The sequence below is a fragment of the Tyto alba genome, unplaced genomic scaffold, assembly GCF_018691265.1.
Source record: "Tyto alba isolate M040663 unplaced genomic scaffold, T.alba_DEE_v4.0 Super-Scaffold_40, whole genome shotgun sequence".
NCBI lineage: Eukaryota > Metazoa > Chordata > Aves > Strigiformes > Tytonidae > Tyto > Tyto alba.
Genome location: NW_024881316.1, coordinates 14,562,467 through 14,575,331, shown reverse-complemented (window position 1 = coordinate 14,575,331; position 12,865 = coordinate 14,562,467). Strand labels below are relative to the sequence as shown.

Sequence of the window (12,865 nt, the reverse complement as noted above, 5' to 3'; positions counted from 1 at the left end):
GGGAGGGACTGTGCAGACAGATTGCTGCAGCAAAGCAGAAGGTTGGGACAGAAGGGATGTCCAGTTCTATGTTCCTTTCTCACCTTTATCTCACTTATACTTGTTAATATCTGCAAACTTCTGGCACTATAGGTATTTCCAAGGAGCCTGACAGGGTCAAAGATACCTGTACCTAACTCGGGAACAGTGCAATCTAGTATAATCTAAAACAAGCACCATGAAACTTCCCTCGAGGCATGTCTTAGCTAAGAGATCATCCTTAGAAGAATTTCCCATTTTACTATCTTTTCAGAGGCAGAGAACCCAGCAGAACGTATAACAGCTTGCTGTAAAATGTTAACTAGACACGCTGCATACATTTGCTCCCTAAATCCAAAGGATTTAGGATTAAATTTTAACCAATTAGTGATACTTTTCTCTGTTAGACTGAAGACCCACATTTTATGATTTTTTTTTTCATCCTCATTTGGGTAGTTATAAGCAGCTATACTGTCACTCGCTGCTTTTTTAAAAATTCTTTTTATTTTGTTTACAGAAACACCTTATTTAATTCACCTAAAGGCATATTTTCCAATCTTTTAATAATTTTCATGGCTTTTCTCTGGATACTCTATAAACATTTAAATCAGCCTTGCACGTATTTGACATGGAAAATTAACTACACTGGTCAAGTCCCTGCCGCTTTCCCTTACAGAAGAATTCTGCATTATCACAATAACATCATAGCATCAGTGGTGGTTATGATTGGCAAGGAAACAAAGAGGTATGTTACTGTTAAAGCTAAGGATGACATGGTCACAATGCTATATGGGCAAAAGCTCCTAAAACCTGGCACAAAAAAAGCACAACAGGTGGCCTGATTTAAATAATTTTTTAAAATATGGAACAGTACAGAAAAAAACATGTTTGCTTTTGTTTTCAAGAGTGAATGGAAATATCCGAGTTAAGTATTTTGTCTATCCTCAAGCTTTAACTAGCCTAGAACAAACTAATTTGTTTGGGCTGAGAAGACTAGATATTAACGTTTTATGGCAAATCATTGCTGTTTAAACAAACTATGAAACAAACTAAGATGCAAGAATAAAAATATTCAGTCACCAGCACAATGAATAATTAAAGCATGTACTCTGAAAAACAAAATGAAAAAACCCACAGATTTTATAAATTTGCAAATGAAGCTGTATAAATCCTGCTGCACTCAGAAATAAGAGGTGCCTGCCCCAAAACCAAAAGGACTACATACAAGACTAACAGGTACTGCCTATAGTTAGCTGTGGCTTTGTTTTAAATTTCAGGGCTTTGTAATTGACTGTTTAGGGGTTTTTTTAAAGCTATATGCAGCAACATAAAATCAAAATACCACAGAGCTAAGAAGAACATCTCCTGCAGCTAATGAACACCTGTGTAATATGCATGTGTTTATGAAACTCCCATTAAAGTAACAGGAATGCCTAATCCCAAATTGTTGTTAAAAGGTCAGATGTACTTTAACTAGTATTCCTGTTATTCTAATTAGCATTCTAGTCTTCTTGGGACTCCCATCATTCAATCACTAACACCATATTGACTTTGTGCCTGTACACAGCAATAACAGGATACACTTGTTTCAAGACAAGGATAATAAGGCATATCAATTCACCATCAAGTCTCAGGATTTTCAAGCCTAAGAGATTACCTTGTTCAAATTATCTTTTATTTACCTCCTCCATTGATTCTGATTATTTGTGAGGACAGTGCAAATGCTCTGCCTCAAGGAATAATAAAAATATAATCCTCATTGAAGCTTACACAAGACTTGCAAGATAGTAAGCCCTTGAGGCACGTAGCATTTTTCTGTTTGTCAGACCTTACTTCTCTAAACATCACAAAAGCAAGATGCATTCCCAGTGCAGTGACACCTGCATGTCATTTCTTGAATGTTACCAATTATGGAGTTAACAGATGAAGAAAACAGATGAAAAAAAAACCCCAACCAACCCAAGGGATGCAATTTCATGAACTAGTTGCAGAACTCTATGAACCAGCCCATGTCTCTTATTTCTTTAGAAATACAAAGTGCTGCACAAAACACACTTCAATAAGCTTTCCTTCTACAGTGCTTTTTTTTTTTTTTTTTTTTTTTTTTATTGAAACTTGTATTCAGACTTCTCTGGTCTTAGCCAAAACTACTTCAGAGAGCTCAGACTGGAGACGTCATTACTTCACACAAAAGTGGTGGGTTTTGGTGCTATGAAAACAGTTGTAGGGGTGTCAATAAACAGCAACACAAACACAGGATTCAATGTTGCAATAACAGATTAGACTATTGGCCCATCTAGTATGATTCAGTGGATGATCACAGAATAGATCTTCCTCATAAACAGATTTTGTTATTATATTCCCTCAGTTAGAAGATAACATCCTTGAAAAATGCAAAGGATTATTAATAACAGTTTAATAACAACTCTGCAAGGCCTTATCCACTGAAGAGAGACATGTGTTGCTGTCCTGTGTATGCTGAGTATGTAAATTCAGCACTGATGTATGTCTTGCCAATGTGCTAACACAGCGGAAGGATACTGATGCTTAACTACACAGCAAATGTAAACAACTTACATTGCTGCTCTCGTAACACAGAATGATTTGGGGTTGCAGATGAACATTTAGAGACTCTTAGATTCAGTGATTGAACATGTATGAAAACCAGCAATGGCAAGTAAAATATACCTAAAAATAATACCAGAAAGCTGCTGGAGAACATTTGCTAGAAGCTGCACAGAAATCTCTCTGACAAACTACCCATTTTTTTCTGTTTGCATCAGCACAGGGATGCTGCTCATCATTTCATTTTACAGAAGGATGAATAAGGTGGGAATTATGTTGTGAGTAAAAACTACAAAAGGAGTTACTGAAAGATGTTAGCTCTTATCTTCAAAGTTCAGGGGCAGGAATAAAATTTATAGTTGTGAGGTACATTAGGTCTTCTGTTAGCCTAACACAGGTACATCAGTCAAAGCCTCCAAAGAAAAATAACACTGCAAAACATTTAGAACTTATTTCCTCAACATGTCTTTGACATCAGCAAAAAAGACACATCTTTGAGGGGGGGAAAAAAATCACCCAACATCATAAAAAGAGACTAATTTTTAAATGTTCATTTTCAAAGCATGAACTGAATGAGAAAGTGTTATTATACCTAAAGATGACCAGAAGAATGATCAGTGTCTGAATCTTTCACTCATTAAGTATACAGTAGAAAAATTATCAGTTTGGCAGCTACATAATGCCATACCCAAATGACTGATACAACTAAGAGACTTCGCTTCTACAGTTGTGTTACCTTTTACAGTAACATGTGCCCCCAAATTTAAGCTTCTCCAATGGTTTCTGCAATAGTTTCTCACTCTTGATCAAAAAAAAAAATCACAGATCACTAAAACTGAGATTAGACAGAGTAGAAGAAAATCTGACCTAAATATGAAAGCATTTTGGGGTATTCTATGTGTAAGTATTTCTGTTGGGCACATCTGTTCCTGGTAAACCACTAAATATTAAATGCAAACCCTGAAAATATGGTTATGAAGTCTGCTATTTATAGCGCAGCTATTCAGTTTAGCACCTCTATTTCCTTTCTTTTTTTTTTTTTTTTTTTCCCCCTTTAGTGTATCTTAAACCACTTAAAAACAAGGTGTAACAATGATGCTCTAGGAAGAGATGGACATAGAATCTTGTCTAGAGAGATTTACTGGCTCAACAGAGAAAGTGAAAGACATGGGTTATAAATTCCCTTCTTCCAGCAACATCCTCTGAGCATTTAGAAAGCAATAAAATAATCTCTCATATTTGCTATAACTGGAAGAGGGAAACAAGGAGATGATACCTATAAGCAGATAAAAAAGAAAAAAAATAATAGAAAACCAACATGGTCAAACATGCAAACTGAAATATAACATATACAGGAGCTGGAAGAAGGTGCTTTTGAGATACTGCAGAAAGAGATAAGAGGAATAGGAAAATGTCATAGAAACAAACCAAATAGTCAAGTGTCCGTGATTATGCTGAAACATGTACGTGGGAGGTGGATGGATGGAGTGAAACTAGGGCAGAAACTCATGGTACAAGCAGATACAATGCCACTGAGAGAACACTCCAGGGAAGGAGTTAAGGATCAAACCACTGAAATTATCCAAGTACATAAAGAAAGAAGTTGAGCTGCAGGCACATAAGTGACTTAACCTGACACAACCAAGAGCAGTTTATGGCCACAGACATGCCATTATCTTGCATCAAATGCAAGCCAAACTGAGGTAGCCTATTCCCCCTCACCCTCCATGAGAGAAAGGTAAACTAGCTTATGTTTATCTTGAGATCCAAGCACACACAATGGGAGATAATACAAAACACGTTGCAATCAATTCACCTCTATGCTTGCCTTGAAGCTACTTATTGCTTTACCTACAGTCTAGGGTTCAGTCCTGGAAATCCCCACAGAGCTGACACCTAAGTCTCAGCAGGCCTGACTTTCAGAGCTGCCTTCATTTATGTCCTTAAATTGCCACAAGGCCTTGAGGTCCATGTGCTCAGAAGCGCATGAATTTTGACAAAATTGAACATAGTTGTACCCACCTGCCACCCAAACAACATCCAGAAACTATGGATCCCACATCTACATCTTCCTAAAGGAGATGTCAGTCAGATAGTCCCACACATGAGTTCCTCATGAAATGCAACGGCAGATTCAACCTTCTTTTCAAATACAGCCTGAGAAAGCAAAGCCCAAAGCAAAACATGTAACAGTTTACTTGTCAGAGAAGTCCTACCTCATGGATCAGATTTGCCCTTAAAATCACAGTTCCAACTTCTGTACTCCAGGCACACTCCACTCATACCAACACTCTTTAAAAGCCAAAGCTCTTATTCTTTTTATGACCAATTCTTTCTAGCTAAATAAACTCTCATTTAGCTCCAGTTTTCCAGGCCACTTATGTTTAGCTCCATTTGCCTTACCTCAAAAAACTCTTGTACACACCACAGCCTTTTCCACCCTAGTCTTGCATCCTAGCAAATTCTTCCTCCAAAAGTTCTCTCCGTGTTTGCTTAGAGCCTTTTCATTCATTCATCTGTCATCTAAGTGCTCCCTTAATCCTTTCCATGTGAAAGGAGTAACTCCAAAAACCTGTCTGACTGGCAGAGAAAAAAGTGGAGTCTTTCTCACCCACTCCTCACAGCTCCTGATCTCCCAGACCTTAAAAGGAACTACATCCTATGTTTCCTACACCTTCTTCTACTAATTGTCCTTATGCAGCCTTTGACAACCTTTCCTAATTGCACAGGATAATACAGCATAGCTGCTTTCCATACAATCTCTTCTGGTCTTCCATAGGTTTAACCGTAGCCCTGTTACATGCCTCTTCACCCCAAGCACAGTATAAATACAGAATAAATACCATGATCAACTTCTAGTCAAGTTTCTCCAACTATGAACAGCTACCTATGAACAACAGTTCAACCACTATGCTCAATCGATTTATGTAACCAGTGCAGTCCCCAGGATGAATGCATCTGCTACATGCCATGGATATTTCAACTGCTCAAGAGTTCTTCACCTCTCATAGTACGGGGCTCCAGGACCACAAGCCCATTTGCACCTCACTAATGGCATGCTGCCTTAGCTGAGAAACATGATCTGCTGAGAACTCCACAACATTCATTTACAGTGTGCTGCAATTTTAAACATCTAGTCATTTGGCCTTCTGCAGTAGGTACGAAGGTCATGCAATCAGCTTGGTTAAATTCTGTATAAAGCAGTTTCCCAACCTTTTTCCATAGAATCTGCTTTAAGAGTATTCATAACATCTTATTTCCTCTGAAGATTTCAAGACATTCTATCTAAACAGCCTTAATAGGAATTTTCAGAAGTTCAGTTACGTTCTTGCCATTTTGTCCAAACAGTTCCTTTTGCTTCTGGAATATGTCGATGAGTGTTTAAACAGAACTTCATATCACATTCTTGCTGGTGCTCTTCAAAGGCTTTTTTCCATTTCAACTCTTTGCTAAAGCTGAGAGTTGCAGGTGATCACCTACAACTCCTCCTCTTCCTTCACATTAGGAAAGGGAAGTCTTCCACTCACAACTTCATAGAGTTAGCTTTGCTTCAGGTTACTCCCTCAGGTTTGCCTTCTTGAAGCTTGTCAATCCAAAATCTCTAAGCAGACATTTCCATTTCGGTAATGTTCTTTTCTGAATGGCGTTTCCATTTCCAAAGGTGTTGGTATCTGTTCTGATTATCTGTCTTTTGAGTTCCAAAATCTGATAAAATCTCCTGGTGATGAAACCTGGGTGGAATTTCCCACAAACACCCATTGTCTTTAATACCGACAGTTGTTTTTCTTCACTAATAAAGTCCCTCCCTCCACTGACAGACAGTTAAATGTGATGCTTAATGAAACAAATCAAGTAAACTGGGATGCTCCTATTGCTGAATTTGGTTGTCAGTAGATTCACACAATCTAGCCTTTAGCATTCTTTACTTCTGTGATCAATTTCTCAGTGTTGTTTCTGCCACAAATTTTTCTTTGTGTTTCTGCCAGAAGACAGCCAAACCCCAACACACTAGCTTCGAGTTCCTGGTGTGTTTCTTCCTCTCTAATGCTTGTGTTTTACCCAGTCATGGTCACAGATCAAAAAAAAGTTTCCTTGAGAAGAAATTTTTATCTGCAAGGCAAGTATCAAGCCAAATCACTAAGTCTGATGCTCAGCCAGCCCTCTGAAGGCTTAGGAAGATGTTCTGCTTTGTTTCTGTGAAACAGGCTTCATGAACCTTCATCTTGCCCTTTGTTCTCTCTCCCCATCATCATTCTCTGAAGAAATTTTATCGGGATTCTACTTGCCTCCAGCTTTGGCACAAATCTTTATATACAAGGTACTACTTGCACTCAGACTGTTCTGCTAACCACCCCAATGAACTTCCCTCATGCATAAACATTCAGGATCCTTTGGCCACACTTGGTTTCTGCATGGGGAAAAGAATGAGGGAGAAGAAAAAGTAGAAACATATTTTCTTCCAGTTCTGTTCCCTGGACTGAAAAAGAAACGGAACCTGAACTTCTTGAGCATTTTTAACTTAGTCCCAAGATGTTCTTGGCAAAAATGTTTATGGCAATTTGAGTTCCCATGGAAGCTACTCCACTGGTTCATTTCTAAGGCAAGCAGTTGTGTTTCCTCATTGCCTTACACGTCAGATTCAACTGATAAAAGCTACGATTGATATTGTTCCTGAATAAGATGCTACTCAGAAAACTATCCCTACCACTAAAGTGAAAGTTTGCATCTTTCTCTTCTCTCCTTTCCTCCTGATGGAAAAAGTCTGTAATCTTATTAACTGCAACAGCTGTAAATAGTTGCTGTTCCAAAGCAGTCCCACATGGGATGGCCCTGCTTCCCTTTAACTTTGAGCTCAAAGAACAATCACTCACCCAAAGTCAGTAAAGCTTTACTGCTCTTTAGCTCAGTAGATTCAAATTAACTAGTTCTTCTAAAATAAACCTTTTTGATACAGGGTTTCACAAATCTCCTTTTCAAGCCACAGTCTCCTATTCCCCCTCTCCAACTGCTGTCAATGGTCTCTTCATCCATGTTTTCAGATTTCCACATTCTTCTCTCCTGGATTGTGTCCTCAGTTATTCATCTTAATAGCTCCCCTGGACTCAGCCTGGAACCTCCCTTTAAGTCACTTGCTCAGTCATCTAATCATACCCTTAATCCTTCCTGGCAGATCTAACCCCAACCAGCTACCCAAGCCGAGAGAAAGAAGGAAGCCCTGCCCTACCTATCACATGTAACCAGTCTTTTTTACAGAAAGAATGGCATGGAATTCCTAGATCATCTTTCCTGATAGTAACTGTTACACCAACCACCTTTTTTTTTTTTTCTCCTGATGACCGCTAAGAGCATGTTTTTGTCCCTTCTATCTCTCCTTGAAGTTTGTAACTTCCTAAATGATCTCCTTCAGCTGTTTCAGGTGAATATATGGTTACAATGGATTTTAGGCTTTCATGAAAGGGGTCTAAATAGCTAATCAAGGAAGGAGAGAAAAAAAGCAGTTTTTCAACAAATTAACAAGCAAAAGCATTAAGCTAAGGCTGAAAATCTATTTGATAATATATATAAGGAAAAAAACGTCACAGAATACTGTTATTCCCAAATACAAGATTTGAAAAAGCAAAACCACAAACAAACTAGCTTTAGACAGTATACTTAATGCTAAAAAAATTGTGACATCATTTAAAAAAATTCCAGTTATGGTCATCATATACTCGGTCTTTTGGGGTTCTTCTTGGTCTCAGAAAAGGTCAGTTGCTTTTTAAATAGCACACAGCCCGGGAGAAAAAAGACCAAATCTTTACAGCACAAAAATAAAGGGGCACACAACTCAGCGGGTTGTTCTGGCACAAATCTGCACAAGTCTCATCACAGGAGTCTGGTGCAGTATAAGAAAACACCTGCTGGCAGGACAATCCTGCTGAATACAGAGCATAGGGCTAAAGACAGACTTGAGTGTCCCATACAAACTGGAAGTGAAAACTGGAGAGAATAAGTAAATTTGGTTTTATATGAATGAGAAGTTTTTGTGTAGGAGTAGTAGTGGGAATAAAATTTCTTCACATTTTATTGTGTAATTTTGCTGTGTGGTAGTGTTTTAGTATGATTTATTGTGTAATGCTATTGCATGGCATAATTTCTTGAGCAACTTTGCTGCGTGGTATAGTTTTTTTATTTAATTATATTGAATGTTAAGCAATGGTCTTGCATGCCATAATTTGTGTTTTCTGTTGAGCAATATCATTGCCATAGTTCTTGACAAAGGTGAATTGCATGAATTCACACATCAGTGCTGAATTCGTGATTTTAACATATATTTACTCAGAGATGGCAAATGGAGACAATTATTTTTTTCTGAACAAAGACACATGCAGAAAAGGAGCAAACCAAGCAGGTATTTAAGTGGAACTCAGGGCACTAAGATATGATTTCATTAAATATCAATGCAGCATTGCCTCACAAATGACACTTTCTTATCCAGAGCTACCTTGTCACTGCTTTGTGTGATATTACATCCATACTTGACTGTAAAGACTACAGGAGGACCTTGGTTTACGTACTACTGTGTACAAACAAGAACAGTAACACACTTTTGATGTGATTTAGGCTCTATCCAAAACTATCCTTGCAGGGACCCACTGAAATCCAGAACCTGAACAAGAAACTCTCCACCTCTTATACAAAATGCAACCAATTACTTCATTACAGTGGAATCCTGTGTTAACAGCAATACTACTGAACTTGGAGCAGTAATTTAAAATTTTGCATTAGTACATTAGTAAAAGACTCAAGCACGTTTTAGATGCCATAACAATGTCGTCATACTACTGCTTAACATTCTCTGAAGAAGCAAAAGGAAGAAATAAAAGCCTACTCTATATGTAGTATTAATCTAAGTTATTTAGCTTTACATTCCTCACATAGACTTGCCTTTTCATCCCTCTTTTTTCTCCAATCATTTTGGCTTACAACAAACATGGTCTATACACAGACTTAAATAACATGTTTGAAGTCCAGGAAATGCATCAGAACTTGAATTCTTTTTCAAACAAATCAAGTAATCTGTAAGGATTTCAACTTTGTACCCACATCTGTTTTTACATCCATCTAAAAATGCTATTGATTGGCTAGGATAGCATCTATGTCATGCATTACCTGACAGTCTACAAACAATTGGATGTTACAAGAGGCATAGAAAGAGAGCAAACACTGGTAGATTACAATGCAGTCAGTGCTGCTGCAAGCATTTTGTTTGATCTCATATTCTGGCAGGTTTTAAATACAAAAGAAAAAAATATGTACACAGGTTTAGTTTTTAAAATACGGCAAACCCCAGAAGATAGGCTGGGAAGGCAAATTGTGAAAAAGAGTGAGCTCCTTCCATCTATAACATAAGATTAATTTATTATCTGACAGATGGCAGAAGGGAGGGGGTGGAAAAGAAGAGACTGCTGATGCAGTGAGCTTCCTGCCTGTAATGAAGGCCCCACATTCTCACTTATTGTAGTGCCACAAAACACATCCATAGTTGCGTTCACTCCAGAGTTTTGCTCCATGTATTTCTAGGTTTAAATCCAAATAGCCTAGACATTATCACTTCATGGACAACTGCAAAATGAAGAAAACATCAAGAAAAGGGATTCTTGTCGACTGCCCAAGGCTACTCACAATACCAACTACGAAAGCTGCGACTCTACCCCACTCATTTCATTTGACTAATGAGAGCGAGCTATTCGCGCTGACGAATACTTCCAGAGCTCCCCATCATTGGAGCAAGTTACCATCTCATTTGCTGTCCCAGCACTGAAAGCTGCTTTTTTGCATTTCTCCATACTCCAAGACATTTTCTCTGCCTTCAGCATCTTCCACATTGCAGTCATGGGGAGCCAATACAAAAACGGAACGGATTGAAAATGGAAAACAGCAGAACCGACCCAAATGCCCTTATTATAAAATGAAAAGCTTCTGGACTGATGGCAACAATCACCTCCTCATTTAGTTTGCCACACTCCAAGCGATGCTGTCACAGGACTCCCACCTGCCGCAGAAGCCAGAGGCCACCTGAGCTCCGGCCCGAATTACCGGAGGGCCCCGCTTACCCCCGGCACCGGGTTCCCGTATGAGCACCCCGAGGCACCCCGAGGCGAGGGGCACCCGGAGGAACCACGGCTCTGGGATGCAGATTTTGCCACATCCAGCCCGCGGGCGCCCAGGGGACGCCCTCACCTTGCCGGCAAGAGATGCCCCGCGCGCCCCGGGGCCGTTACACCGGGATTAAGGCAGATAAACAAACAAAGCACGCAAGCACACCCGGAAGGACGAGGAGGGGACGCGGCGGGGATGGCCACCCCGCCGCGGTGCCAGGCCCGGGGGACCCGGGCCCGGGACCCAGCCCCGGGCCCGCCCGCCGCCTCAGCCCCCGGGGCGCGCGCCGCGTCTCCCGGGAGACGGAGCCATTTTGAACCGCTGTGACAGCAGAGGGATGGGGGGGGGGGGGGGTGGGCGCCAGGAACGGCGATGGCGGGTCCGGGGCTGCCGGTATTACCTCGGATGCTCCAGGTCCAGCGGTAGAACTCGAGGGTGTCGTTCACCACGCTGGACACCAGGCCCATGGCGCGGGGGGGCTCGGCGGCGGCGGCACCCATGGTGAGCAGCAGCAGCAGCGGCGGCGACGGAGCCGGGAGACCTGTCTCGGCGCGTGCGTCCGTGCCTCTGCGCCGGGGCTGCTGCTGCTGCTGCCCTTCTACAGCCGGGGATGTGATTTAAATCTCTATCTCTCGGTATCTTCCCTCCAGACTCCGCCTCGCTCCCGTCACCGGCTCCCGTGTCCCGCGGGCAGGGAGGAGGGCGGGGAGGCGGAGGCGCGGGGGGAGGGAGAAGCGGCGGTCCCGGCTCCGCAGCACCGTGCGGAGCGGTGCGGTGCGGTGCGGTTCCGTCACGTGACCGGCGGCTGGCTGCCCGCCGGCCGCTGCCCGCGGGGTGCGCGGCCGCCCGGCCCGGCCGCGCAGGCGCAGTGCGGGCGCCCAACCGCCTCCCGGCTGAGGGCGGCGGAGCGGGAGCGGGAATCTCAGCGGCCGCTGGGGCTCCGTTGGAGACAACCCCACACACACCTTTCTCCACCAGTGGGTGTCCGAGGTGGAAAAGAGGAGCTTAATATCTTCATTTGCCTTTTATTTTCAAACAGGTGTTGCTTTTACCGGACGGGAAATAAATATTTCAGTCAACTTGTATTTCCTTACTTCTTTTTATCTTTTTAGCAGTTTGGACTTCCCTTCTTCTCTCCTTCCCCCCTCACTCCCCTTTGACGGACAGGCCAAGGTGTCGATGTGAGTGGCGCTCGCTTTACCTCAAGCTGGTGGTACCGAGGCATCGGCTTTTCCTCTGGCTGCCCCGGGAAGCCTCCTCTAAAATCCCTTTCCCTCCCAGCATGGATAACACCAGCGATCGCCACCGGATCTCACCGTCTCCCTGCCTCACCGGTGGTGGCTGGTGGCATTTCCCAGACCAGTGACGTGCCTGCCCTCCTCCAGGTGCCATCAAGGTGGCTTTTACACTCTTTCCCCTCCATCTCCTGGACCAAAGCCTTTACGGCCACTTCATGGCACAGAGAGGTTCGCCTGGCGGGACCATTGCTGGGGGCTGCAGGAGGAGCCTCCATGCAAAGGCCAGCCGGGCTGTAGGGGCAGTCCCAGTTCATTCTGCACCCTGCGTTTCAACCCCAACAAACCCTCTGCCCGGCGTGGGTGCTCCAGCTGCTCCTCACACCCTTTGCCGCGTATCTCTGCGTGCCGGCTTGTCTCCCGCTCTCCCTCTCCCACAGTCCCTGCGGTGTGGATGGCTGCATGACACCCCTGGGATCGGTTTCCCCGCTGAGGGGTAGGAGGGGAGCTGCTCCACCTGAGTTGCGAGCTTTCCTCCTGGCAGACAGCAGATCAGATGGTATCTACGTCTCCCTCCCCTGGTGCCCCAGCAGCTGTGTCACTTGGTCACGGTGAGCACAGCTCGCACTCCTCCTCCTGGGTGAGCCACCCTCGGCTCTGCTCCTGGACCACCCTGGCTTCTGCGATCCCAGACCTATGGACGGGAGACGCGCCCCGGCCATCGCTAGTTACTCCACGGCGAGCAGAGCTGCTGCACCTGCAGCTTGGAAACCAGCAGGTGTTTGGGAGTAGGGATCACCGGGGCAAGGAAGCGGACCCATGTCAGCCCCCGGAGGCCTGGATGGACAGGGGAGTCCAACTTATCCCAGTGCTGCCTGGAAGTCGGAGCCAAAGCAAGGTTACCT

General features: G+C 43.1%; 1 protein-coding gene across 1 annotated transcript in view; it reads right to left on the bottom strand.

Annotated features, from left to right (window-relative positions):
• The window catches only part of ELOVL4 (ELOVL fatty acid elongase 4), a 36,575-nt gene extending 24,993 nt beyond the window's left edge, over nucleotides 1–11,582 (bottom strand). The window contains exon 1 of the mRNA XM_042803400.1: nucleotides 11,126–11,582. Coding sequence (XP_042659334.1) covers nucleotides 11,126–11,225 — 100 coding nt within the window. The 5' untranslated portion in view covers nucleotides 11,226–11,582. The remainder of the gene's footprint in view (nucleotides 1–11,125) is intronic.
• Nucleotides 11,583–12,865: the final 1,283 nt, after the last annotated feature.